Source organism: Micromys minutus (assembly GCF_963924665.1).
Source record: "Micromys minutus genome assembly, chromosome: 12".
Classification (NCBI taxonomy): Eukaryota; Metazoa; Chordata; class Mammalia; order Rodentia; family Muridae; genus Micromys; species Micromys minutus.
In genome coordinates this window covers 13051886-13078842 of record NC_137981.1, presented here as the reverse complement: position 1 = coordinate 13078842, position 26957 = coordinate 13051886, and the positions used below count along the sequence as shown (strand labels likewise).

Below are 26957 nucleotides of genomic sequence, written 5' to 3'. Positions count from 1 at the left end.
TCCAGCAACGGATGGAAACAAATGCAGAGACTCAGCTAAACATTAGATAGAGCTTAGGAATCTTGCAGAAGACGGGGCGGAAGAATTGTAGAATTCAGAGGGATCATGGATACCACAAGAAACCACACAGAATCAACTAACCTGGGCCCCTAAAGGCTCACAGAAACTGAACCCACAATCGGGAAGCCTGAATGTAACTGACCTAAGCTTTCTGCAGAAATATTACAGTTGTGTAGTGTGATGGTTGACATATGCTCCTCCCAGGGAGTGGCACTATTAGAAGGCATGGCCTTGTTGGAGGAGGTGTGTCACTGTGGCAGTGGGCTTGGAGATCTTCCTCCTAGCTGCCCGAGGATTCTCAGTCTGTTTCTGGCTTTATTTGGATTAAGATGTAAAACTCTCAGCTCCTTCTGCACCATGCCTACCTGGATGCCGCCATGAGTTGATGATACTGTACTGAACATCTGAACTTGTAAGCCAGCCCTAATTAAATGTTGTCCTTTATAAGACTTGTCTTGGTCATGGTGTCTGTTCACAGCAGTAAAACCCTGACTAAGACATGTAGCTTGGTCTTTCTGTGAGAATTTTAGTGGTGGGAGCAGGGGCTGTTTCTGGCTCTGTCCCCTGCTTTGTGGGACTCTTCTATTGGGTTGCTTTGTCTAGCCTTAACACAAAGCAAGGTACTTAATCTTGCTGCAACTTGGTATGCCATGTTTGGTTGATATCCATGGGAGGTCTGCCCTTTTCTGAACAGAAATGGAGGAGTGGATTTCATGTGTGTGTGGTGTGTGTGTGTGTGTGTGTGTGTGTGTGTGTGTGTGTACAGAAGAGATGTGAAGAAGGGAAGAGAGACTGTAGTTGGGATGTAAAAAAATAAAAATAGAAAAATCACTATGCTTTTGGAAAAAGAAGAACAGAACAACCCTGTAGGTCTCAGGAAGAGCTGGGGCCTGTGGTCTCTGCTACAGGTGGGTGGCCAAGAATGTTTAGCAGGGGCCAGGTGGGACTAGACACTACAGTGTAGGGCAAGAGTAGAGACGGAGATAATACATTGGTAAGAGCACACTTTTGCAGGCGGGAGATAGTAATGCCCAGTGACTGTGACAAGAAGGCAAACTGTAAAGGAATTGATTGTGTGTGTCTTTTATCCTCGGATTCAGGGGTCTTGGTTGGGATATGGTGGCGCAGTCACTTCCTGGAGCAAGGGCTGGTAAAGCAAAAGGAAGCCGGAAGGGGCCAGTAGCACGGCCGACCCCCTGCAAAGGGGATAGATTTTAAAATTACATACAACAGACCTAGGGTAAGACTAAACACAACTGCTCTAAACAAGAAAACACCACAAAACAAAGCATAGCAATAAAATGACTCCTAATGACCTCCTGTTTTACTCATAGGTCAGTGCCATGCTCAGACATTGTTATTGTCCTGCCACAGATGGGGACAAATATGGAGACCCACAGCCAGACAACATGCAGACAGTGAGAGGTCTGGGCACATCCCAAACTTGATGCTTCTGACAAATCCCTCCCCTCAGGGCTCAGGAAATCTTGCAGAAGAGGAGAGTCTAAGAGCCAGAGGGGATAGAGGACACCAAGAAATCAAGGCCTCCAAACCAACCCAACCAAAACTCATGATGAACTCACAGAGACCAAGGCCAAATGCACAGGGCCTGCATGGGTCTGCACCAGGTTTTGTTTTTTAAATACATTATGTCTTCTAGTTTAGTGTTTTTATGGGATGCCTGAGTGTTCTAGTGAGTGACTCTCTGATTATTGTGTTTTATCTTGTTCTCTTTTTCCTCTGGTTGTTTTTACTAATTCTGGTGTGTTGTTAGTTTTTTAAAAAATATATAATATTACAATTGTCCGTTGGATTCCTGTTTGTTTTAAAGTGAGAGACAGAAAGGGAGCAGATCCAGATGGAAGGGAGGTGGGGAGGAGTAGAGAGAGGGAGGGAAAATCATGTTCAAGATATATTAAGTGAGGGAAAACATTTTAATAAAAGGGAATAAAAGTAAAAAACAAAACACTAAAGGTCATCTTCTGTATAAGCACACACCAAACCAACATAGCAGGAAAGTTCCAGAAGTCACTAGAAAAACTCTAAATACATCTCTTTCTGTTATAATGAGAAATAACATTTAAATATTAATTTGGACTAAAGACAAGAACCAGAAGGCAATATTTATAGAAGAAAACTAACAATGACACACAGACACTTACATACTGCAAACAGAGAAATGCCTGGCTGTAACAAAACCTGAGACTATTGCCGGGTCTTCAGTGTTAATCATAGGCAACTGTTGTACAAGGGAGAAGAAGGAGGAGAGCGAGGAGGAAGAGAACATCCCTTAGATGTCTAGGCAGAGACGCACTGATAGATGGTAGCTTGTCTCCACACAGAAGCATGCAGTACCCGGCGGTTCCCCACTGTAGCCTGTCATAGTCTTACCACTCCCAACACTCTGAGGACTTGGTGGAAGAAGGGAGAACCATCAGTTTTGCTGTAGTTCTTATTGATTTAAATACATTTATACTTTAGCCATAAAAATGTATCCTACCGTTGCTAATTTTTTTAATTTGTTTGCATAATATCTGTTGATCAAATTCTTTCCCCTCCCTCAATTATTCCCGGATGTTCTCCATCTCAAAATCTACCTGCTCATGTTCTCAATTGCTCCCAAAACAAACTAACTAACAAATAAAAAGAAACTCAATACTCAAAACAAAAAGCCAGGAACCACCTTCTCAAATAACCTTTAGAAAATAAAAATCAAAATAGATGAACTGAGGTACGTGGAAATCCACAGGGCTGGAGGGGTTCCGACTTCATCCCAGTTCCACACTCTGCATTCTGAACCAAAGAAAACCAGTGCATGTGGCACTATAGAGAATTTAATCATATTTTTAAAAAATTATTTTTGTGTTATTTCTAGATATAGATCTATTGTCCTGTCTAGACAAACACGATTATGAAGATGAACAAAGGATCTACTGTGTGCCTGATACAAAACCAGAGACCTATAACTGTTGATTCATGATGTCAAGAGATATTGATAGCCTAGTACACAAACTGCCATATCCCCATGTGGCCAGCAGGGGGAGGCCGAGGTTCCAGGCTGAGCCAGGGTTGTTGACAGATTGCAGGTCTTGGCTGAGCCTCCCTAGAACTCTTGGGCTGGAACAGGGCTCACTAGCCTCGCATAGGTAAGAGGGGTGCCTGGAAGTCCAAGTATGGCTGGAAAATGAGGTAGAGAACACTCCGCAGTTTTGGAACTTATACCTTAAATCAGGTTCGGGTGAGGTAGGGATGGTACTGGTACCGAGAGGAGGTCAGATGGAAAACAGTGGGAGGCCGTAAAGGGGGACAGAAGTTGACTGAGATCTGTGCTGGGCTGGGAAATGAGACCCAGCTGAGTCTGGGTCCATGAGAGGGCTGTCTCAGGCTTCTGAATTGCAGACAGTTCAGGTAGGTTAGAGTCCCCTACCCTGCTAGACATGGAAACTGGAGACAGGAAACTGAATGAATTGCGTAGCTCAAGGTCTTATGAGATTTTATAGTCAAATCTCCCTTCACCCCAATACCTTGTTAGACTCTCTGTCATGGTCGGGGCTGGATGAGGAGGCTTAGTGGTGTAGGAATTTCCTAGGCCCAGAAGACCCATGTCTGGAGGACTGAGTATGAACGGGTGACTGAGCACAGGGCACTGCAGTACTGCTGCAACTCCTGACGACTGTGCTGTGAGAAAGCCGACCTTGCAGACTTGAACATTAAACATGGGCATGGCTGGAGGCCATGGCACACACCTTCAGTCCTAGCACTGGGGAAGCAGAGAGGGGCAGATCTCTGTGAGTTGAAGGCCAGGCAGGTTTCCATAGCAACTCCATGCAGCCAGAGGTATTCAGTGAGGGTCTATCTCAAAAATGAATCAACTCCCTACCACCACCATATAAATGTGTGAGAACTGTGAAGCCTGAAGTTCCAGTAGGAGGACAGGTGGAGGAGGAGGAGGAAGCAAAGCCAGAAGTGCCCGGGGAGGTCTGCCTGGGCCATCGAGGTGCACATACAATGAAGGGGCTCAAACAGCAAAGAACTCAGTTATATGTACATTGGAGGTCATTTATTATGAATTTTCAGCCTTTGCTGCCCACTCCACGTGGTTCTTGTCTGAGGTCAGACAGGCTGGTTGGCACAGGTGCTTTAACACCTCTTAGGGGAGCTTCAGGTTTCTCTTTATCCAGGGCAGGAAGTAGGAGATTTTAGTGAAGACTCTTGGAGGAGTGCCAGCCGTAAGTCCAAAGGACACCATTCCATAAGCTCTGTTGTGACACACGAGGGGTCCCCCAGAGTCACCCTGAGGGCAGAGAAAGGAGGAACTGAGCCTGGCTCCCTGTGGCTCTGTTCTCCTCCCCCCCCCCACCTCTGGCAATGCTAACTCTTAGATCAGGGCCAGGACAGGGTCCAGCCTCCCTCAGCTCCAGGGAGGCCCAACTTTTCCTTCTAGCCTAGGTTTTCCCTGCTGTCCCCAGGGAGACTCTGAGACAATGGATGCTGCACTGGGATGACAGAGGTTTCCTCACCCCACACTCTTGCTACACCCACACAACAGACCAAAGCTGACATTTGGGGTGGTACCTTCTCTGAGCTGAGGCTTGAGGGTTTGGCCTTTCTCACACGCAGGCCCCTTCCAGGTCCCTCCTACCCCTCATTTCCTCTGTTAAGTGCTTGGTCCCCACCTTGAATGAAGTCTGTTTGTTCTTTGGGTCTCCAGCACAAATCTCCTTGGTGCTGAAATAGTGACGGAAGCGGCATTTGCATTCCTCGTCCTTCTGGATGATCAGTTCTGTCTCTCGTAGGCGGGAAGATATTACGGTGGAATTTATGGACCTGACCCCCCAGCCAGCCACACGGCACACATCCCCTGGCTTCACCTGGGCATTGGGCTCAGGCAACCTGAGGGGGCTCACAGCTCTAGTCATCTTGGCCTTTCTAGCCAGCTGGTAGGAAAGAGGGAGGAGAGATCAGTTCAGCTATGATCCTGCTACTCTGAGACTCTTTGAAAGGCAGGATGGAAGAGAGGGAAGAAGAACCCGCATCAAAAAAGGAGGCAGGTTCTAGCCTTGCACAAAGAAGAACCAACCGATGGGGGCCAGTGAGGGGCGAGCAGAAGTTTGTGGTTGGGAGGATGGCCGGTCTCACCTTTAACAGCATGATATCACTGGATACTTCAATGCTATTATACTCTGGATGGGTGATGGCTCTTTCCACACGGATGACCTGCTGTGTCTTCTCAACAGCATTGACGTTGTGGGCCCCCAGAATGACTACCATTGTGCTGTGGAGGTAGCAGAGTGGAGAGGAGAGATGTGGAGTCAGAGAGGATGCTGTTGAGCTGTGGAAGGCAGGGAAAGCAGGGTGGGATCTAGCTGAGGGGACTTGACACAGGAGAGCCTCAGGGTCAGACCCTATGCTCTCTGCTTCTCAAGGATACAGGGTCCTGGGGGCTCCGTCTTATGTCTAGGCAATATTCCATAGCCTGCAATGTGTTTTAATGTAAAATTTCAACCTCAACCACTACTTTAATTTGGCCAGTGCAGTTGACCAACTCACTGCTGCTGGCTCTGACCTCTTGCCTTTGGATCAAAAATTTACCTCCCATCTGCCTCCCATTTTTCACAGTCCTGTGTTTGTAATTAACACTCACCAGAACATCCACAATAGAAGACAGAAGATCGTGTGTGTGTGTGTGTGTGTGTGTGTGTGTGTGTGTGTGTGTGTGTGTGTGGTATGTGTGTGTGGTATCTGAGAAAACGGGCTAACTGCTTCTCCTCACCTGTTTCTGCAGTGAGCCGCTGTCAGCACAAAGTTGTCTTGAACGAGGAAGCCTCCGCAGAATTTCTTTAGCCCATCAATAGTCAAAGACTTAAGAAACACCATGTAGGGGCGGGAGTGTGGCTTCACCATATGACCCCCGATGATCTCCTCTGGAAAAAAAAGGCTAGAATATGGGATGTCTGGAAGCAGTAGACAGGGTCAGCAGGGAAGATCTAGGAAGGGACTGACTGTGGAGTCAGATCTGGAGATCCCAAAGCCTAGTGTAGACAGCATTCCTTGCAAATGGCATAATCTTTGCTGACTCAGAACCCTGCTCTAAGAAGGTCTGGGTAGCCCTCATCTTCCAGCCCCTGCTTTATAAATACATGGAGGGATAAGCTCCGTCTTTATCATGTTAGTGAGTCATCCTAACCCCTGTACTATTGACCCTGTACTATACAGTTTCTCATGTTTTACCCTGAAGCCCTATAGAGGTGGATTTTCTTAGCATTATCTCATTTTGGTGCCTAACATATCTTGGGTGCTCAGTTTATACTTTTTCCTGCATCAACGAGCAGCTTGAAGTTAACTGAGGATCTGACCAGGTCAGTCCTGGTGACATTCATAGCCAGGGACATACTGGAGTAGTTACTGTGCTGCTCCAGATGGGAGTAAATGGGGACCTGCAGAAAGAACTGGGAGTCCAACTAACACTAGACTGCACAGCTAGTGGAGTGTGCAGTGCAGGATCTGTCAGCCTGGGCCTCTTCCTTCTGCAGGGCTGGGAGTGGACTTAACCAATGATGCTAATATTCTTGAGCTGGTGGCCTCACCCCACTGCAGATTGGACATTAAAGCTGCCTATCTCTGGGCTGAAGTCAAGTTAATGATGCTCCTTCTGTCTTTGCATTGTCTGCCACATCTCTTTCTAAGGATCCATTCTCCAAGTGATGGGAAGGAAAAAAAAAGCTGGGAGAAGCTAGGGCTTACTAATTTTCCTGGGAACACTCACCTTTCTCAGACCTTGTTGAGATTCTAACTAGTGTTGGATTTCCAAATCTGGGTTTGGAATGGGACCTGAGGTTCAGAAACCTCCTGGGTTCAGTACAAGGACAGTTTCTGATGTTTCAGGGCAGAAAGAGAGCAGAGGTGTCATAGGATGGCATCTCTGCCCCAGGCGTGGTCACTCACCTGCTCCAGCTCCAAGAGGCAGAAGTAGGGTCAGGAGAATCAGGACTGGTGGCATCTTCCCAGGAAGGCTGCTCAGGAAGGAGGAGGGCAGAGTAGACACAACCCTTGGAAGTGAAGGAAGGATGTGTGAGCTCAGGGGCCTCACAGGCATTTTAAACCTAGGGCACCTCTGCTTCAGATTGACGTCACATTACTTAAGGAAGTTTTCTGGTTTGGGTAAAAATGACACTGTTGCCACACTGACATCCTATGAGCTAAGCTGGGATAAAGGTCAAGAATGTAGATACTTGGAGACTGTGGCTGAGGAGAGCAGAGACCCCAAAAAGTTCACAGTGACCACACTGAGACACAAGTGAGTCCTTTTCTATGGCTTACACACTTTTTCACCTGGTAAGATCTCTTTGGGCTTCTTTGTTTTTTCTTCCTTCCTTTCCTTTAAAAATAGTACTGGCAATCAAATTATAGCACACTACAAATACACTCACAAAGTTATAGAGTACTGCATGACAATTCATACTGTGCCATATCTGCTCCGGCAGTATTGCAGTGTGTCGTGTCATTGAACTTTGGGATGAGTGATCATCCTGTGTAATAATCTGAATATTCCGATGAATTAATCTGAACTCACTCTGACTCTCCTGAAGCTCACAGAGAAGGAGGTCACAGAGAAGTGTCAAATGCAAGTGTTTTTCTTGTATTCATTAGTCATGTATTACTGTCATACATAGTTAAGAGTAATCACATATCACATATGACAGACACACTTTATCTGTTTACTAGTTGTTCTCATTTATCTCTGGAGCAAGAGTTCAGAACTGAATTCATGAACAATAAAATCAGGTCGGCGTTGTTTTCCCTGCTGATGACTCCAGTGATATTTTGTACAATGCTGCAAAGCATTTCCTATAAACAGTCAAGGACTGGGACTGGATCTTGAATGATTATTTAATGGCTACATCCAGGAGTGAGAGCGACAGGGCTGCAGCTCTTGAAGTGTCTGATCTTGACTGGAGGGAGCTGACAGCCTGGGCTTAGAGCAGTAGATACTGAGGGTTTGTGAGCTTACTCTGAATGTTCCACAGGCTGGCTTTGCACTGAGCTCGTGTGTGTGTGTGTGTGTGTGTGTGTGTGTGTGTGAGTGTAAGTCTGAGTGTGTGTGTGTATCTGAGTGTGTGTGTAAGTGTGTATGTTAATGTGTGTATGAGTGTGTGTGCACGAGTGTATGTATGTGTGTGTATATGTGTGTGTGTGTATGAGTGTGTGTATCTGTGTGTATGTGTGAGAGTATGTATGTATGTGTGTGAGTGCATGTGTATGAGTGTGTGTGTGTTTGTGTGTGTGTGTACATCCAGAAAACCACAGAGCTACCCCATATTCTGCTTTCCCATCACTACTTTATGGATTTCAAATACTTTTGAATTTTCTTATTTCATACTTTTGGGACTGAGGGAGAAGTTCTTATCTTCATTTAGAACTAAAGTTGTGAGAGTATTTGGATTAAAATTATCTGTCCAGTCCACTCTTATGTAAGCTTTTAGCTTTTCTGGGCCACCTTGAAGGGACAAACCTTTTGGGCTACATTACTCACAGGAACTGTAAGGAGCATTTCTGTTTTCCCCTGAAAGGGGCCGTGTATAGAAGACATGATGTCTGCACATACAGATTAGCAACCAAACCCTTACACACAGAATAATCTTAATCATATCGGTGACCACAGAGAAAGAATTTTAAAACCATGAAGAGAGTTCATGTTTGCGATATCCAATGAGTAAATTGAACACATGTAAGTAATAAAATTTGTTCTGGTATTCTTTTATCATAAAAGTATGAATCTGGGTGAATATTCAGCATGGATTTTGAGAAACAAAAGTCTCACCGCCTGTCTTGGTGGACACAGCTCTGACCTCAGTGGATTCCTAAGGCACTGCTGAGAGGTTTTGGTTCTAATCGTACTGTTACTAAAACCTTACATCGTTTACCATTATCCCTCTTTCCTCTTCCATGTGTCTCTCACACCCTTCAGACTCATGGCCCCTAATTCTTTAATTATCATTTCTCTCTCACAATGAGGGAATGAAATATAAATTCAACCTGCAGAGTCAGTGTACTATTGCTTGAATGCAAACTTCTTCAGGTCAGACCATGTAGACTGCAGAACGGTTATGGCGCTTACCTTTGGAAAAGCCTGATTCTCCCTCTCAGCAGTTTATAATTGTGTTGCTCTTCATCTCGTGAGGGCCCCTGGCTACCTCCCCATCCACTTTGATGATCAACTGCTGTTGCCACTGTTCAGGTCTTGTTTGAGCAGGCATATTGTTGAGATTTCTTCTATGTAGTTTGCTTGCCAAAGCTAGAGGACATGTAGCTAAAGATGTTTAACCGTTGATTATGCGTCTGTGTTTGGATGTGTACACATGGGTATAGGTGCCCTTGGAGACCAGGGGAGCAAAATCACAAGTGGTGATGAGCAATTCAGCACAGCTGCTCAGAATTGAACTTGAGTGCTTGGTGAGAGCAGTGTGTGCTGTTAAGACTTCTGAGCCATCTCTGCTGTTGGGTGTGCTCAAGTCTCGAAACTAGCTGCTCGTAAGTGTAGGTGCTGTGAAAATGGTGGGGAGAATACAGTGTGATTGTAGTGTGTTAGCATTTCTCTCTCAAGAGAGCCCAGTAAAGCCCTGGAAAGGTTGTGAAGGGACATGATCAAAACTAATTTTAGTTTAAACAAGTCTAATTCTATTCATGTCTTTCTATTTATTTGAAAGCAGGTACCATATCTACGCCGAGGAGGAGTGGGTTTGGTTGTACCAAAATAGTGACCATATTTCTGGAGGTTTTGAAATTTGTTTTTAAATATTCAATCAATACTACATCACTGTTCATAAAAGTGTACTACGTTGGGTTAAAATCCAGTGAGTTATTTGCCTTAATCTGAGATCTCCGTAATGTCACCTTCACCGGGAACACTCACTATTTGAAACATGATATTGACAGTTGGTTTTCTTCTTAAAGATAAAATGATTAGTAAAATATACGGAAATATTCAGTCAGTAAGTTTGATTCTTTTGCCACATTCTGGATATTTTGTTTCAGATTTTATTCACAGCATGATATGTAACTTGATAATGTTACTCTAGTGTACTCGGCTTGGCCATCTTACTAATGAATTGGGAATTAAGTCAGCAGACACTGTTTAGGAATTCCTGGTATAGATGATGATTTAATCCTGTGACCCTTATGAGATTCAGTTCTCGTGATGATTTATATGATGCTACTAATATTAAAGCTTGACACTAACTTTCCTTTTGAAACTTAGTTTTTATTTGTTGACAACGATACACATGTATTCAATGCATTTTGGCCATTTTTACCCATGATTGTCCCCTCTCTTACCTTATCAATTTTCAATGAGAACTTCTCTGGTACAAGTTTTTGTCTTGTGCAGAGAGCCCGAATTTAACATAAATGTAGTGTGTCAGTAACTTGATCAACTGTTCATTCTACAATGCCCTATGTATTTTTTAATGTTGTTAGAGACAGGATTTCCACTTTCTCCAGCTCCATTTTTTTTCTTACAGCTTTATTTAACAAGACAGAGATACATGTAATGATTTTTAAAGGCATTTTGGCATAAAACTATATGAATATACTTTTTTCAGTACTTGATTTTTAAAAGTTTGATAGTATGCATTGAAATCTTACTAGTTATAATAAGCATAAAGTACATGTAAAATAAAATGTAACATGGAAATAGTCAAAGTTTTCTTGGTGTGTATAGATTAAACATAATGATTTTTAAATATCAAAAATTGCTACAAGGCTATATTCTTAGCTCTTGAGTTATTAATGATTTAGGGTCTAGATGTACCCTACTTTGAGAGGGTGCTAAACACTTACCATTTTTTTCTAAGAAGGACTGGGGCTTCCACTTTTTGGCCTTTCTTGTTTTGAGCTTCATATGGTCTGTGAGTTGTTTCTTGGGTATTCAGATCTTTCTGTGGATAGTATCCAATTATCAGTGACTGCATATTATGTTTGTTCTTTTGTGACTGGGTTATCTCATTCAGGATGATATTCTTCAGATACATCCATTTACCTAGGAATTTCATAAAGTCATTGTTTCTTATAGCCGAGTAGTACTCCATTGTGTAAATATACCACAATTTTTGTATCCATTCATCTACTGAAGGACATCTGGGTTCTTTCCACCTTCTGGCTATTATCAATAACGCTTCTATGAACATGGTTCTATAAGCATGTGTCCTTATTGTATGTTGGAGCATCTTTGGGGTATATGCCCAAAAGTGGAATTACTGGGTCTTCAGGTAGTACTATGTCCAATTTTCTGAGGAACTGCCAGACTGATTTCCAGAGTATTTGTACCAGCTTACAACCCCACCAACAGTGGAGGAGTGTTCCTTTTTCTCCACATTCTCACTAGTATGTGTTGTCATCTGAGTTTTTTAACTTAGCCATTCTGACAGGTATGAGGTGGAATCTTAGGGTAGTTTTGATTTGCATTTCCCTGATGACTAGGGATGTCAAGCATTTTCTTACGTGCTTCTCTGCTATATGATATTCCTCAATTGAGAATTCTTTGTTTAGCTCTGTACCCCATTTTTTAATAGAATTGTTTGATCCTCTGGAGTCTAAGTTCTTGAGTTCTTTGTATACATTGAGTATTAGACCTCTGTCAGATGTGGGGTTGGTAAAGATTTTTTCCTAATCTGTTGGCTGCCGTTTTGTTTACTTGACAGTGTCCTTAGCCTTACAGAAATTTTGCAATCTCATTAAGTCCAATTTATTAATTATTGATCTTAGAGCACAAGCCATTGGTGTTCTGTTCAGGAAAATTTTTCCCGTGCCTATGTGTTCTAAGGTTTTCTCTACTTTCTCCTCTAATAGTTTCAGTGTACCTGGTTTTATGTGGATATCTTTGATCTACTTGCACTTGAGCTTTGTACAAGGAGATAAAAAAGGTTCTATTTTCATTCTTCTGCATGCTGACTGTCAGTTGAACCAACACCATTTGTTGAAGAGGCTGTTCTTTTTCCATTGAATGTTTTCAGCTCCTTTGTCAAAGATCAAGTGACCATATGTGTGAGAGTTCATTTCTTCTATTCTGTTCTATTGATTTATCTGCCTATCTCTGTACCAGTACCATGCGTTTTTTTTTTTTTTTTTTTTTTTTTTTTTTTTTTTTTTTTTTTTTTTTAACACATTGCTTTGTAATATAGCTTGAGGTCAGCGATGGTGATTCCTGCAGAAGTTTTCTTGTTGTCGAAATTAGATATGCTAGATTTTTTGTTATTCTTGATGAATTTGCAAATTTCTCTTTCCAATTCTAGAAAGAATTGAGTTGGAATTTTGATAGGGATTGCATTGAATCTGTAGATTACTTTTGGTAATGGCCATTACAAATTACAATGTTAATCCTTCCAATCCATGAGCATGGGAGATCTTTCCATCTTCTGAGATCTTCTTCAATTTCCTTCTTTAGAGATTTGAAGTTCTTGTCATACAGGTTCTTCACTTGCTTAGTTAGGGTCACACCAAGCTATTTCATATTGTTTGTGACTATTGTGAAGGGTATCTTTTCCCTATTTTCTTTCTCAGCATGTTCGTCCTTTGAGTAGAGGAAGGCTACTGATTTGTTTGAGTTAATTTTATATCCAGCTACTTTGCTGAACTTGTTTATCAGCTGTAAAAGTTTCTCTGGTGAAATTTTTGGGATCACTTAAGTATACTATCATGTCATCTGCAAATAGTGATATTTTTACTTCTCCCTTTCTGAATTGTATTCCTTTGATTTCTTTTTGCTATCTAATTGCTTTGGCCAGAAATTCCATGTTGAATAAGTAGACGGAGAGTGTGCAGCCTTGTCTAGTCCCTGATGTTAGTGGGATTGCTTCAAGTTTCCCACCGTTAAGTTTGATGTTGGCTGTTGGTTTGCTGTATACTGATTTTATTATGTTTAGGTATGGGCCTTGGATTCCTGTTCTTTCCAAGACTTTTAACATGAAGTGGTGTTGAATTTTGTCAAATGTTTCTCAGCATCTAGTGAAATGACCTTGTGGTTTTTTCTTTGAGTTTGTTCATATGGTGAATTACATTGATGGATTTCTGTATATTAAACCATCCCTGCATCCCAGGGATGAAGCCTATTTGGTCATGACGAATGATCGTTTTTGTGTGTTATTAAATTCTGTTTGCAAAAATTTTATTGAGTATTTTTGCATCAGTGTTCACAAGGGAGATTGGTCTGAAGTTCTCTTTCCTTGTACAGTCTTCATGTTATTTAGGAATGAGAGTTATTGTGGCTTTAAAGAATGAGTTGGGTAGTGCTCCATATGACTCTATTTTGTGGAATAGTTTGGAGAGTATTGGTATTAGGTCGTCAATAAATGCCTGATAGAATTCTGCACTGAACCCATCTGGTCCTGGGCTTTTTTTGTTTGGGAGGCCTTTGATGACTGCTTCTATTTCTTTACATGTTATGGGATTGTTTAGATGGTTTATCTGATTCTGACATAACTTTGGTGTTTGGTGTTTGTCTAGAAATTTATTCATTTCCTCCAGGTTTTCAAGTTTTCTTGAGTATAGGCTTTTATAGTATGATCTGATGATTTCTTGAATTTCCTCAGTTTCTGTTGTTATGTCTCCCCTTTTATTTCTGATTTTGTTAATTTGAATACTCTGTCATTGCCCTCTAGTTAGTCTGGCTAATGGTTCATTGACCTTGTTAATTTTTCAAAGAACAAGCTCCTGTTTTTTTTTTTTTTTTGGTTCTCCTTGGTTGATTTCTGTTATCAATTTGATTCTTTCCTGCCATTTACTCATCTTTGGTGTGTCTGCTTCTTTTTGTTGTAGAGCTTTCAGCTGTGCTGTCAATTTGCTAGTGTATGGTCTCTCCAGTTTTTTTTTTTTTTTTTTTGAGGCACTCAGAGCTATGAGTTTTCCTCTTAGTACTGATTTCATTGCATGCTATAGGTTTCTGTATGTTGAGCTTTCATTCTCATTAAATTCTAGAAAATCCTTAATTATTTTCTTTATTTCTTCTTTGACCATGTTATTACTGAGCAGAGTGTATTCAGCTTGCATGTGCATGAGGCTTTTTGTTGTCTTTGTTGTTATTAAAGAACAGTCTTAGTCTATGGTAATCTGATAGGATGCGTGAGAATGTTTCAATCTTCTTATATCTATTGAAGCTTGTTTTCTGACCGACTATATGGTCAGTTTTGTAAAAGGTGCCATGAGGTGCTGAGAACAAGGTGTATTCTTTTGTTTTAGGATGAAATGTTCCGTTGATGTTTGTTAATTCCAATTGGTTCATAACCTCTGCAGTTTTACTGTGTCCTTGTTCAGTTTCTGCTTCCATAATTTGTCCATTGATTAGAGTGGGAGGTTGAAGTCTCCCACTATTATTGTGTGTGGTAAAATCTATATTTTGAGCTTTAGTAGGATTTCTTTTATGAATATGGGTGCTCTTGTATTTGGAGCTATATGTTTAGGATTGAGACTTTATCCTGATAATTTTTTTTGTAATGAGTAAAAAGTGTCCTTCCTTATCCTTTTTGATTACTTTTGGTTGAATATCTACTTTATTTGATATTAGAATGGCATCCTCATCTTGTTTCTTGTGGCCATTTTCTTGAAAGGTTTTTTTTTTTTTCCCCAGCATTTTACTCTGAGATAGTGTCTATCTTTGTCTCTGAGATGAGTTTCCTGTATTTATCAAAATGCTGGATTTTGTTTATGTATCCAGTCTGATAGTCTATGTCTCTTTATTGGGGGAATTGGGTCCATTTATGTTAACATATATTAAGTAATAGTGATTATTGTTTCCTGTTATTTTTTTTCTGTTAGAGGTAGAATTGTGTCTCAGTGTCTTTCTTCTTTTGTTTTTATTGCTTAATTATATTCTTGCTTTTTCTAGTGTGTAGTTTCCCTCATTGTGTTGGGTTTTCAATCTATTATTCTTTGTAGGGCTGGATTTATGTTCAGATATTGTGTAAATTTAATTTTGTTTTGGAATATCTTGGTTTCTCCATCTATGGTAATTGAGAGTTTTGCTGGATATAGTAACCTGGGCTGACATTTATGTTCTCTTAGAGTCTGTATGGTGTTTTTCCAGGATCTTCTAGCTTTCATAGTCTCTGTTGAGAAGTCGGGTGTAATTCTGATTGGTCTTCCTTTATATATTACGTGTTCCGTTTTCCTGAATGCTTTCAGTATTTTTTCTTTGTTTCAAACATTTGGTGTTTTGACTACTATGTGTCTGGAAAAATTTCTTTTCTGGTCTAATCTATTTGGGGTTCTGTAGGCTTCATTTATGCTCATGGTCATTTCATTCTTAAGGGTAGGGAAGTTTTCTTCTATGATTTTGTTGAAGATATTTATTGTACCTTTTAGGTGATATTCTTGCCCTTTTCTGTTCCTATTATCCTTAGGTTTGGTATTCTCATTGTGTCCTGGATCTCATGGATATTTTGGGTTAAGATCTTTTTGGTTTTTGCATCTTTTTTGACCGTTTTGTCTATGTTTTCTATGTTGTCTTTGGTCCCTGAGATTCTCTTTTCCATCTCTTGTAGTCTGTTAGTGACTCATGATTTCCTTTTTAGGTTTTCTTTTCCCAGTGTTGTCTCCTTTTGTGTTTCCTTTATTGTTTCTATTTCCATTTTCAATTCCTTCACTTGTTTGTGTTTTTCTGTAGTTCTTTGAGTGATTTTTGTTATTCCCTTTTAAGAGCTCCTATTTGTTTATGTGTGTTCTCCTGTAGTTGTTTAAGGGAGTCATTCACTTGCTTCTCCAAGATCTCCATTATCATTGTGAAGTATGATTTCAAGTCCAAGTCTTCTTTTTCTGGAGTGTTTGGTAATCCACTACTTGCTGTGGTGGGAGAGCTTGGTTCTGATGTTGCCAGGTTGTCTTGGTTTCCATTGCTTAAGTTCTTTTGTTTTCCTCTTGCCATCTTGTTATCTGTTATTATATGTGGTCTTATTGTCAGTGACTGGCACCTGTGTCTCCTGTGGATTCGAGGGCCCATGGACTAAGGAAGAAATTGCTTCTGAGTTTTCAGCTTTTTGTGGGTAAACAGTGAGTTCTTGTGGCAGTAACTCAGCTCTGTCTTTGAGCGCTCAGGTGTTGGAGTTCTTGTGAGGCTGTTCTGGGAGTTCAGCCCTCTGCCCACAGGTCCTGAGTACTACTGGAAGGGACCTGGCTCTTTCTCTAGGCCAAAAAGGACCCTTTTCCAGAGAGTACAGTACTTTCTGTTCTCTGAGGACTCCCGGTGTGCTCTCCCAAACCTATATGTCAGGCTCATTTCTAGTCCAGGTTTAAAAGTGCCTGGTAGAGCTGATCTTAGAGCACCACCTCTCCTGGGAAGATTGGTTCTCTCTGACAAAGGCTTGGGCCTTACTGTGGGCCAGAGAGAAACCTTTTCCACAAGTACCACCAGGTACTCTTTGTGCTCTGGGTACTCACGGAGCAATTTTGCCAGACCTGTGCCCTAGGTTCTCTGCTGGTCCAGGTTGAAAAAAGCCCATGTGTCTTGTCTGAAAGCACAGCCTTTCCAGGAGATCCCAATTCCTTCTGACAAAGGCCTGGCCCTTCCTGTGGGCCAGTGAGGAACCTTTTCCACAAGCACCACCAGACACTCTCTGTGCTCTGGGCACTCACTGCGCAACTTTACCAGGCCTGTGACTCAGGTTCTCTGCTGGTCCAGGTGAAAATTTTATTTTTTGAATTAGATACTCTGTATTCCATTTGAGAGGTTATCCCTTTCCCCAGCCCCAATCCCATCCCCTTCCCCCTCCATTTGCCTTCATAAAGGTGTACTTCCTTTTGATCCCCCTGACCACTCCATTGCCTTGGCATTCCCCTACATTAGGAAAACCTGCCCTCTCTGAAACAAGTCTCTTCTCATATTGATGCCAGACACTACTCTTTTCAGCTACCTACCCAACTGGATCAATAGGTCTCTCAAAGGGCACACAAAGGTTGGTGTTTTACTCCATGGAAGTTTTGGAGGGTTTGGTTGGTTGTTAATATTGTTATCTTCCTGTGAGGTTGCAACTTTTTTTCAGCTCCTTAGTTCCTTTCTTTTGCAACCTCATTGGGATCCCTGAGTTAAGACCGATGGTTAGCTGCAAGCATGCTCAGCTGTATCTACATGAATCTAGCATAATTTTTGATGGGGCATCTCTGTCTGGTTCCTGCCAGTATGTACTTTTTGGAATAAGCTATTGTGCTTGGATTTGGTGACTGCTATGTGGTGGATTCCAAGGTGAGGCAGCTTCTGAGTGATCTTTTCTTAAATCCATGTTTCTTTATTTGACCTTGCCTTCCCTCAAATGAGAATTTTGTCCTCTTTTCTAAGAAGGAATCCCCATTTTGGCCTTTCTTCTTTTTGAGCTTCATAATATCTGTGAATTGTTTCTTGAGTATTGGGTATTCAGAGCTTTCTGGGGCTAGTATCCATTTATCAGTGAGTGCATACCATGTGTGTTCTTTTGTGACTGTGTTACCTCACTCAGGATGGTAGTCTCTAGTTCCATCCATTTACCTATGAATTTCATGAAGTCATTGTTTTTAATAGCTGAGTAGTACTCCATTGTGTAAATGCACCACATTTTCTGTATCCATTCATCTGTTGATTTACATCTGGGTTCTTTCCAGTTTTTGGCTATTATAAACAAGGCTGCTATAAACATGGTGGAGCATGTGTCCTTGTTATATGTTGGAGCATCTTTGGGGTATATGCCCAGGAGTGGAATAGCTGGGTTTTCAGGTAGGACTATGTCCAATTTTTTGAGAAACTGCCAGACTGATTTCCAGAGTGGTTGTACCAGCTTACAACCCCACCAACAGTAGAGGAGTGTTCCTCTTTCTCCACATCCTCGCCAGCATCTGCTATCACCTAAGTTTTTTTTTTTTTTTTTTTTAAATCAGCCATTCTGACTGGTGTGACTGTGGAATCTCAGGGTTGTTTTGATTTGCATTTCTCTGATGACTAAGGATGTTGGCATTTCTATAGGTGCTTCTCAGCCATTCGATGTTCTTCAGGTGAGAATTATTTGTTTGCCTCTGTACCCAATTTTTAATAGAATTATTTGATTCTCTAGAGTCTAGCTTCCTGAGTTCTTTGTATATATTGTATACTAGCCCTCTATCAGATATAGAATTGGTAAAGATACTTTCCCAATCTGTTGGCTGACATTTTTGTCTTCTTAACAGTGTCCTTAGCCTTTCAGGAGCTTTGCAATTTCATGCGGTTCCATTTGTTGATTCTTGATCTTAGAGCATAAGCCATTGGTGTTCTGTTCAGAAAAATTTCCCCTGTGCTGATGTGTTCTAAGCTCTTCTCCACTTTCTCTTCTAACAGTTTCAGTGTACTTGGTTTTATGTGGAGATCTTTGATACACTTGGACTTCAGCTTTGTATAAGGAGATAGTAAAGGATCTATTTGCATTATTATGCATGCTTACTGCCAGTTGAACCAGCATGATTTGTTGAAGAGGCTGTCCTTTTCCATGAGTGTTTTTTTAGCTCTTTTGTCAAAGATCAAGTGACCATAGGTGTATGGATTCATTTCTGGGTCCTCAATTCTGTTCCATTGATCTACCTGCTTATCTCTGTACCAAAAACATGCAGTTTTTAATCACAATTGCTTTGTAGTATAGCTTGAGGTCAGAGATGTGGAATCTCCCAGAAGTGTTTTTATTCTTGAAAATAGATTTCATTATTCTAGGTTTTCTGTTATTCTAGATGAACTGGCAAATTGCTTTTTCCAACTCTATGAAGAATTGAGTTGGAATTTTAATGGGGATTACATTGAATTTGTAGATTACTTTTGACAAGATGGCCATCTTTACAATTTTGGTCCTGCCAATCCATGAGCATGGGAGGTCTTTTCATCTTCTGAGATCTTCAATTTCCTTCTTCAGAGTCTTGAAGTTCTTGTCATACAGATCCTTCACTTGCTTGGTTAAGGTCACCTCAACAAGAAAAGTCTCCAAGTTCCAGGTGATACAGAGGCTGAAAAAGCCATCTTCTATAACCAGGCAAGACTTCCAGTGGTGGTACTGGGACATCAACCTAGCCAGAAAACATTTGACCTACAATTTGTCCTGTCTACAAGTAAAGGTCTCAGGAATTGTGGCGTGGGTGACTGGTCAAGATGAGGCTTGTACCCTGAGAAGGCTCCCACACTAGACACTGCCTGTATGGTCAGGAAGCAGAGGCTGGATAGCTCAGAGACCTCATAGGAACTCACTGAGGATAAAATGACCATCACAGAGCATGTATGGATCTCAGCTACATCCTCTGCATGTGTGTTATGGTTGTGTAGTTTAGTGTTCTTTTGGGACTCATAACAGTGGGAGTGGATATATCTCTGAACTTTGATTTACTCTTGGGCCCACTTTTCTTCTACTGGGTTTGCTTTGTTTTGTCTTGATATGAACTTGTTAAGCTGCGTTTAGTTGATATCTATCTCTGGGAAGCTTGTGCTTTTCTGAAGAAAAATGGTGGAGGAGTGAATCTGAGGAATGTGGAGTGGGGTGGGGATGCTGGGAGAAATGGAGGAAGGCAGACTGTAGTCAGGAAGTAATGAATGAGAGAAGAAGAAAAACTATAATTCACCAGTGCTGCTGTGGGCAGGACTTGAATAGGGTCCCATGGGTCACCATGAGCTGTCTTATTCTTCAGCCAGAGTGGCTGAGTTTGTGATTTGAATGTCAAGGAAGCTAAAGCCTCTCTAATTGGCTTTTTCCAGTTCAGGTTATGTAGAGGCTCTACGTGAGGTATATTGAAGACCATAGAACTGGAGAGTTTCTGTCGCCCACTCAGTTCCACACACTGCATTCTGGACCCAAGAATACCATGCACATGGAACTGATAGACTAGAGAGAATTTGATAATTTTTTTAAAAAAAACATGATATTTTTGTGCATTTCAGACATAAATTTGAGTGCTACATTGAGCTGTCTAGAGAAACAAAAGGATGCAGGTGATAAAGCAGTCTACTGTGTACCCGATACAAAACTAGAAACTTAGATGTGTTGGTTGATGGTGTCAAAAGTTTATTTCTAGCTTTGATTCACTAGGGTCCACAAACTGCCATATGTCCATGTGGCCAGCAGGGGGAAGTAGAGGTTCCAGGATAAGCCAGGGTAGATGACAAACTGGAGGTCTTGGTTTAGCCTCAATCCCAGGAATTCATTAGCCTGGCATAGGTAGGAGTGGTGCCACGTGACCGGAATGTGAGGTGGAGGAGACTCCACAGTCTTGGAACTTATAGGTAGAGGAGTGTAAGGCTGGTGTAAAGCAGGCCTGGGTGAGGTAGGGGTAGAGTAGAAAGTTCTGGTAGGTAGAGGATTCAGATGGAAAACACTAGAAGGCCAAAAAAACAGGACAGAAATTGACTGAGCTCTGTGCTGTGCTGAGAAATGAAATGAGTCTGGGTCCATTAGAGGGATGTGTCCATATTGAAGACTGCAGACAGTTCAGGTAGTGAGTGTGTTGTAAGATCTAGAGGAGTCGAGGAGTCTTAGCTCAAGAACTCAACCCACAGAACACAATTAGACGATAGACCGCTGTAATAACAAGAGGTTTTAATTCCGTGTGCATGAAGTTGCTCATCCTCGCAGGGAGCGTCAACCTCAAACTCAAAAAGATTACATCTTTTATACTTTTTTGTGAGGAGGGTAAACTACTATTTTACCATTGGTCAACCATATAGTTTTCAGAAAGAGGAGAGGAAGCAGGGAGGAAAGGGGAGAGAAATTTTGGCAGTTAAGGTTGTTGACAACTTGCAATCTTTTTGAAATTCAGTACAAGAAGGAGGAGGGGAGCTGTTCCTAAAACAGTCATTTTTGTTTTGTCTTAACTTAGCCTGACCTGTCCACTAAAACTTTATTTTTACATTTTAAGAACCTTGTTTATATATTTCAGAACTTTGACGGGTTTTATCCTTGTTTTATTTCTCAGAATTGGGTGATTAATTGGGTGACTAGAGCATGAGCTAATTATGACATGCATCAGGACCGTATCTAGGGCTTTCTAGAGGGTCAGGAGGCTATCAGTCAGTATATTCTGTGGTTTTACTGAGAGTTACTCTGGGCCATTGTTTTTGTAAGGCACAGGTGGGATCTCACAGCCTTGGGATGACTGGAGAGTCTCTGAGTCTGATTTTAACTATTTCTGTGCCTTTAGGGTCTCCCATTCTAAGAATGGGGTGTTTTGAAAAAGTCTCAGAACCCCTAAAACTTTTTTTTTTTTTTTTTTTTTTTTTTAACATCAAGTGTCCCCTACCCTGCTAGAGATTGGGACTGAAGACAGGAAAGTAACAGGGTTGCACAGCCCATGGCCTTCTGAATTCCCAGAGTCAAATTCTTCTTCTCACCAATGCATTGTTAGACTTACTGTCATACTTGGGACTGACTCAGCAGTGTAGGAATTTCCTAGGCCCAGAAGACCCATGTCTGGAGGACTGAGTATGAACGGGTGACTGAGCACAGAGCACCGCAGTACTGCTGCAACTCCTGACGACTATGCTGTGAGAAAGCCGACCTTGCAGACTTGAACATTAAACATGGGCATGGCTGGAGGCCATGGCACACACCTTCAGTCCTAGCATTGGGGAAGCAGAGAGGGGCAGATCTCTGTGAGTTGAAGGCCAGGCAGGTTTCCATAGCAACTCCATGCAGCCAGAGGTATTCAGTGAGGGCCTGTCTCAAAAATGAAAACAGGGAAACAACTCCCTGCCACCACCATGTAAACGTGTGGGAACTGTGTAGCCTGAAGTTCCAGTAGGACAGGAGGAGGAGGAGGAAGCAAAGCCAGAAGTGCCCGGGGAGGTCTGTCTGGGCCAGCGAGGTGCACATACAATGAAGGGGCTCAAACAGCAAAGAACTCAGTTATATGCACACTGGAGGTCATTTATTATGAATTTTCAGCCTTTGCTGCCCACTCCACGTGGTTCTTGCCCGAGGTCAGACAGGCTGGTTGGCACAGGTGCTTTAACACCTCTTAGGGGAGCTTCATGTTTTTGCTTATCCAGGGCAGGAAGTGTACAACCTTGGTGAAGACTCCTGAAGTGACTGTCCTATTTTTCCCATAGGATACAATTCCATAAGCTCTGTTGTGACACACGAGGGGTCCCCCAGAGTCACCCTGTGGGCAGAGAAAGGAATAAGTGATCCTGGCTCCCACTGATTCTATTCTTCCTCTTCCTCTGGCAATGTGAACTATTAGATCAGGGCAAGGCCATTTTCCACCCTCCCTCAGTACCAGAGCTCTGGGGAGGCCAACTTCCCTCTTGCCCAGTCCTAGGCTTGTCCTGAGGTCCACAAGAAGACTCTGAAATAATGTATGCTCCACTGGGATGGCAGATGTTGCCTCACCTCAAACTCTGGGTACAACAGATTTTGATTTTTGAACTTTCCCTTCTCGGAACTGAGACTTGAGGGTTTGTCCATTCTTAAATGCTTAATATCCCCAGTCTGTTAGTTCCTCAGAAAATTGAACATAGTACTTCCTGAGGACCCATATATATCACTCCTGGACATTTCCCAGAAATGCTCCAACATATGACAAGGACACATGGTCCACTTTGTTCATAGCAGCCTTGTTTGTAATAGCCAGAAGCTGAAAAGAACCCAGATGTCCTTCAACTGAGGAATGGATACAGAAAATGTGGTACATTTACACAACGGAATACTACTCAGTTATTTGAAACAATGAGTTTGATTAAATTCTTAGGCAAATGTATGGATCTAGAAAATATCATCCCAAATGAGGTAACACAGTCACAAATATACACCCATGGATTGTACTCACTGATAACTGGATATTAGCTCAAAACCCTCGAATACCCAAGATACAATTCACAGACCACATGAAGCTCAAGAAGAAGGAAGACCAAGCTGTGGCTGCTTCAGTCTTCCTTAGAAAACCAAACAAAAATATGAACAGGAGGAAATACAGAGACAAAGTTTGAAGCAGAGACTAAAGGAAAGGCTATCCAGAGACTGCCCCACTTGGGGATCTATCCCATATTCAGCCACCAAACCCAAACAATATTGCTGATACCAAGAAGTGCATGCTGACAGGAGCCTGATAAAGCTGTCTCCTGAGAGGCTCTGCCAGAGCATAAGAAATACAGAGGCAGATGCTCACAGCCAACCTCTGAACTGAGAACAGGGTCCTTGATGAAGGAATTAGAGAAAGAATTGAAGGAGTTGAAGGGGTTTGCAACCCCATAAGAACAGTAATAAAAACCAATCAGAGCTCCCACGGATTAAACTATTAGCCAAAGAGTACACATGAATGGCCCCATGGCTCCAGCTGCACATGTATCAGAGTGTGGCCTTGTTGGCCATCAATGGGAAGAGAAGCCCTTGGTCCTGCCAAGGCTTGATGCCGCAGTGTAGGGGAATGTCAGGCCGGGAGGCGGGTGGTTGAGGGTGGGAGAACACCCTCATAGAAGCAGGGGAGGGGGTATGTGTAAGGGATATGGAGGAGAATCTGAGAAAGGGGATAAAATTTGAAATGTAAATAAAATATATCCAATGTAATCAGTTAAAAAATAAAAGCTTGATTCTCACCACAGAAGCATCCTGTATTTGGTTTGGATCTCCAACACAAATCTCTGTGGTCTTGGAATAGTGACGGAAGAGTCTTTTGCATTCCTCGTCCTTCTGGATGATCAGCTCAGTCTCTCGAAGGCGGGAAGATATTTTCTTGGCATTGATGGACTTTACCCCCCAGCCAGCCACATGGCACACATCCCCTGGCTTCACCTGGGCATTGTTCTGGGGCAACTTGAGAGTCCTCACAGCTTTAGTCCTCTTGGCCTTTCTCTTCAGCTGATAGGGAAGAGGGAGGAGAGACCAGCTCAGCTAGGAGCCTGCTACTCTGAGACTCTTTGAAAGGCAGGATGGAGGAGAGGGAAGAAGCAGGATCAGAGCAGGAGAGAGGGGCTAGCCTTGAGCCAAGCAGAGCACAGGCACACTGTGAGAGATGGGGTGAAAAGAGGGTGGCACGTCTAACCTTTAGTAGCATGATGTCATTGGTGAAATACACTTTATTATATGCTGGATGGGGAATGGTTTTAGCCACAGGGATGATCTGCTGAGTCTCCTCCCTTGCCTTGATGTTGTGGGCCCCCAGTGTGACTGTCATTGGCCTATGGAGAGAGCAGGTTACAGAAGAGAGATATGGAGTCAGAGAGGATGCAGTTCAGAAGCTGTGGAAGTGGTGTCAGGGTGGGGATATAGCTGAGGGGACTTGACATAGGAGAGCCTCAGGGTCAGACCTAATGCTCTGCTCCTTAAGGACATGGGACTCCTGGGGACTCCCTCATGTATAAGGGCAACATGTCAGATTTCTGCATTGACTTTTATTGTAAACTTTCAACCTCACCCACTGCTTTAGTTTGTCCAGTGCAGTTGATCAACTCAAGTGTGCTGCTGGCTCTGACCTCTCACCCTCTGACCTAAAAATTACCTCTTATCAGACTCCCAGTATCACAGTCCAGCCTTCTAATGAGCTCTCAGGGGAACATTCAACCTAGAGGATAGAAGCTCTCGTGCGGTGGTCTGAAAATGTGGGTTGGCTGCTTGTCCTCACCTTCCTTTGCAGTGAGCAGCTGTCAGCACAAAGTAGTCTTGTACCAGGAATCCTCCGCAGGAACTGATATTCCCGTCTTTTTCCACAGACTCAATAAATGCCATGTAGGGGCGGGAGTGGCGCTTGGCCTCTTTGCCCCCGATGATCTCATCTGAAATTTTTAAAAAAAGTCTTGAATATGAATATGGGGTTTCTGGGGTAAGCAATTGGGTGAGCAGTGAAGGCGGTGATTGGGGGTCAGATCTGCATAGCCCAGGCCTGCTGCAGACAGGGTTTCTTTCACATGGAATAATCTTTGCTGACTCATGGTTCAGTGCCATTCTGTGAGAAGTGGTGGGTAGCCCTGACTTCCAGCCCCTGCTGTTAAAATACATAAGCTCTGTCTTCATCATGTTAGTGAGTCATCCTAACTCCTGTACTATTGACCGGTGTCATTTTCTCACGTTTTACCTCTAAGCCCTATGGAGGTGGATTTTCTAACATTATCACATTTTGGTGCCTAACATATCTTGGGTGCTCAGTTAATACTTTTTCCTGCATCAACGCGTAGCTTGAAGTTAACTGAGGATCTGGCAAGGTCAGTCCTGGTGAGATTCATAGCCAGGGACATACTGGAGTAGTTAGTGTGCTGCTCCAGATGGGAGTAGATGGGGACCTGCAGAAAGAACTGGGAGTCCAACTAACACTAGACTGCAAAGCTAGTGGAGTGTGCAGTGAAGGATCTGTCAGCCTGGGCCTCTTCCTTCTGCAGGGCTGGGAGTGGACTTAACCAATGATGCTAATATTCTTGAGCTGGTGGCCTCATCCCATTGCAGGCTGGTTGTTACGTCTGCCTTGTCCCTTGGCTAAAGTCAAGGTGTATATTTTTGATCTTTTAATTCTCTGCTACATCTCTTTCTAAGTATGATCCAGTCTCCAGGTAAGGAAATAATGATGATGATGATGATGATGACGACAACAACAACAACAACAACAACAACAATAATAATAAAAGACTGGAACAAGCTAGTGGCTGCTAAATTCTGAGAACACCTCCCTTCTGCAGACTTTGTAGAGAAACTTGCCAGTGTCAGGTTTCCAAGTCTGAGTTTGAAATGGGACCTGAGGTCCAGAAAGCTTCTTAGTTTAGTACTAGGACAGTTTCTAACCACATTGAAGAATGTCAGCAATGTATCATGGGATGACATCTTAGCCACAGGGGTGGTCACTCACCTGCTCCAGCTCCAAGAGGCAGAAGTAGGGTCAGGAGAATCAGGACTGATGGCATCTTTCCAGGAAGGCTGCTCAGGAAGGAGGAGGGCAGAGTAGACACAGCCCTTCGAAGGGGAAAAAGGATGTGTGAGCTCAGGGGCCTCACAGGCATTTTAAACCTAGGGCACCTCTGCTTCAGATTGACGTCACATTACTTAAGGAAGTTTTCTGGTTTGGGTAAAAATGACACTTTTACCACACTGACCTCCTATGAACTAAGCTGGGTTAAATTTCAAGAATTTAGGTGATTGAGGAGAGCTAAGACCCCAGGAAGTTCACAATGACTGCACTGAGACACAAGTGTGTCCTTTTCTATGGTTTACACAGTTTTTTTCTTTTTCTTTTTCTTTTGTTTGCATTCTGGTAAGATCTCTTTGGGTTTCTTTGTATTTTTGTCCTTATTTGTATTTCAAAAAATAATACTAGCAACCAAATTATCATAATAACCGTTATAGCACACTGCAAATACACTCACAAAGATACAGAGAGCTGTGTGACAATTCATAGTGCGCCACACTTCTATGCCTGGGCAGTATTGCCGTGTGTCATGTCTTTAATCTTTGGATGTGTGATCATCCTGTGTAATAATCTGAATATTCTGGTGAATTAATCTGAACTCACTCTGACTCTCATAAAGCTCACAGAGAATGTCACAGAGAAATCTCAAAAGCAAGTCACAGAGAAATCTCAAGGCTGAAGAACTAACTCAGCATCAACAGGTGAGAGTACTTGAAGACAACGGTGCTGTGTAGAAAAAGAAGAAGCCATGGCTGACTCCAGACAGGAAGCCCAGGATCCAGTTGTTCTGTTCACAACCAGATGTCTGCTGTCCCAGTCTGCTGCTAAGGATTCCTAGGGGTCTGTTGGTGTCATCTGTGATGGAGTCCTGAAGAAGTGGGGTCTCCAACCAAGGAAGGAAACCTCAGCAACAGGATAGATGGACAAGAAAGCAGAAAGCATGAGACAAGCAGGCAACAGCAAGCCTTCCTTTCTCCATGTCTTTATATAGGCTGCCTCTAGAAGGGGTGGCCCATAGTTAGGGTTCATTTTCCATGTCAACAAAATTAGTCAAG

General features: G+C 42.5%; 2 protein-coding genes across 2 annotated transcripts; both read right to left on the bottom strand.

The window, feature by feature from the left end:
- Nucleotides 1-4210: 4210 nt before the first annotated feature.
- On the bottom strand, nucleotides 4211-7060 carry LOC308428036 (granzyme E-like; the record flags this gene model as incomplete). The annotated part of the gene is made up of 5 exons (XM_080926324.1): nucleotides 4211-4354; nucleotides 4737-4997; nucleotides 5200-5335; nucleotides 5834-5984; nucleotides 7006-7060. The coding sequence occupies 5 exons, from the start codon at nucleotides 7058-7060 to the stop codon at nucleotides 4211-4213; spliced, it is 747 nt and encodes a 248-aa protein (XP_080782450.1).
- Nucleotides 7061-22032: 14972 nt separating this feature from the next.
- Nucleotides 22033-25900, bottom strand: LOC308428035 (granzyme G-like; the record flags this gene model as incomplete). The annotated part of the gene is made up of 5 exons (XM_080926323.1): nucleotides 22033-22176; nucleotides 23610-23870; nucleotides 24055-24190; nucleotides 24634-24784; nucleotides 25846-25900. The coding sequence occupies 5 exons, from the start codon at nucleotides 25898-25900 to the stop codon at nucleotides 22033-22035; spliced, it is 747 nt and encodes a 248-aa protein (XP_080782449.1).
- Between the last annotated feature and the right edge of the window lie 1057 nt (nucleotides 25901-26957).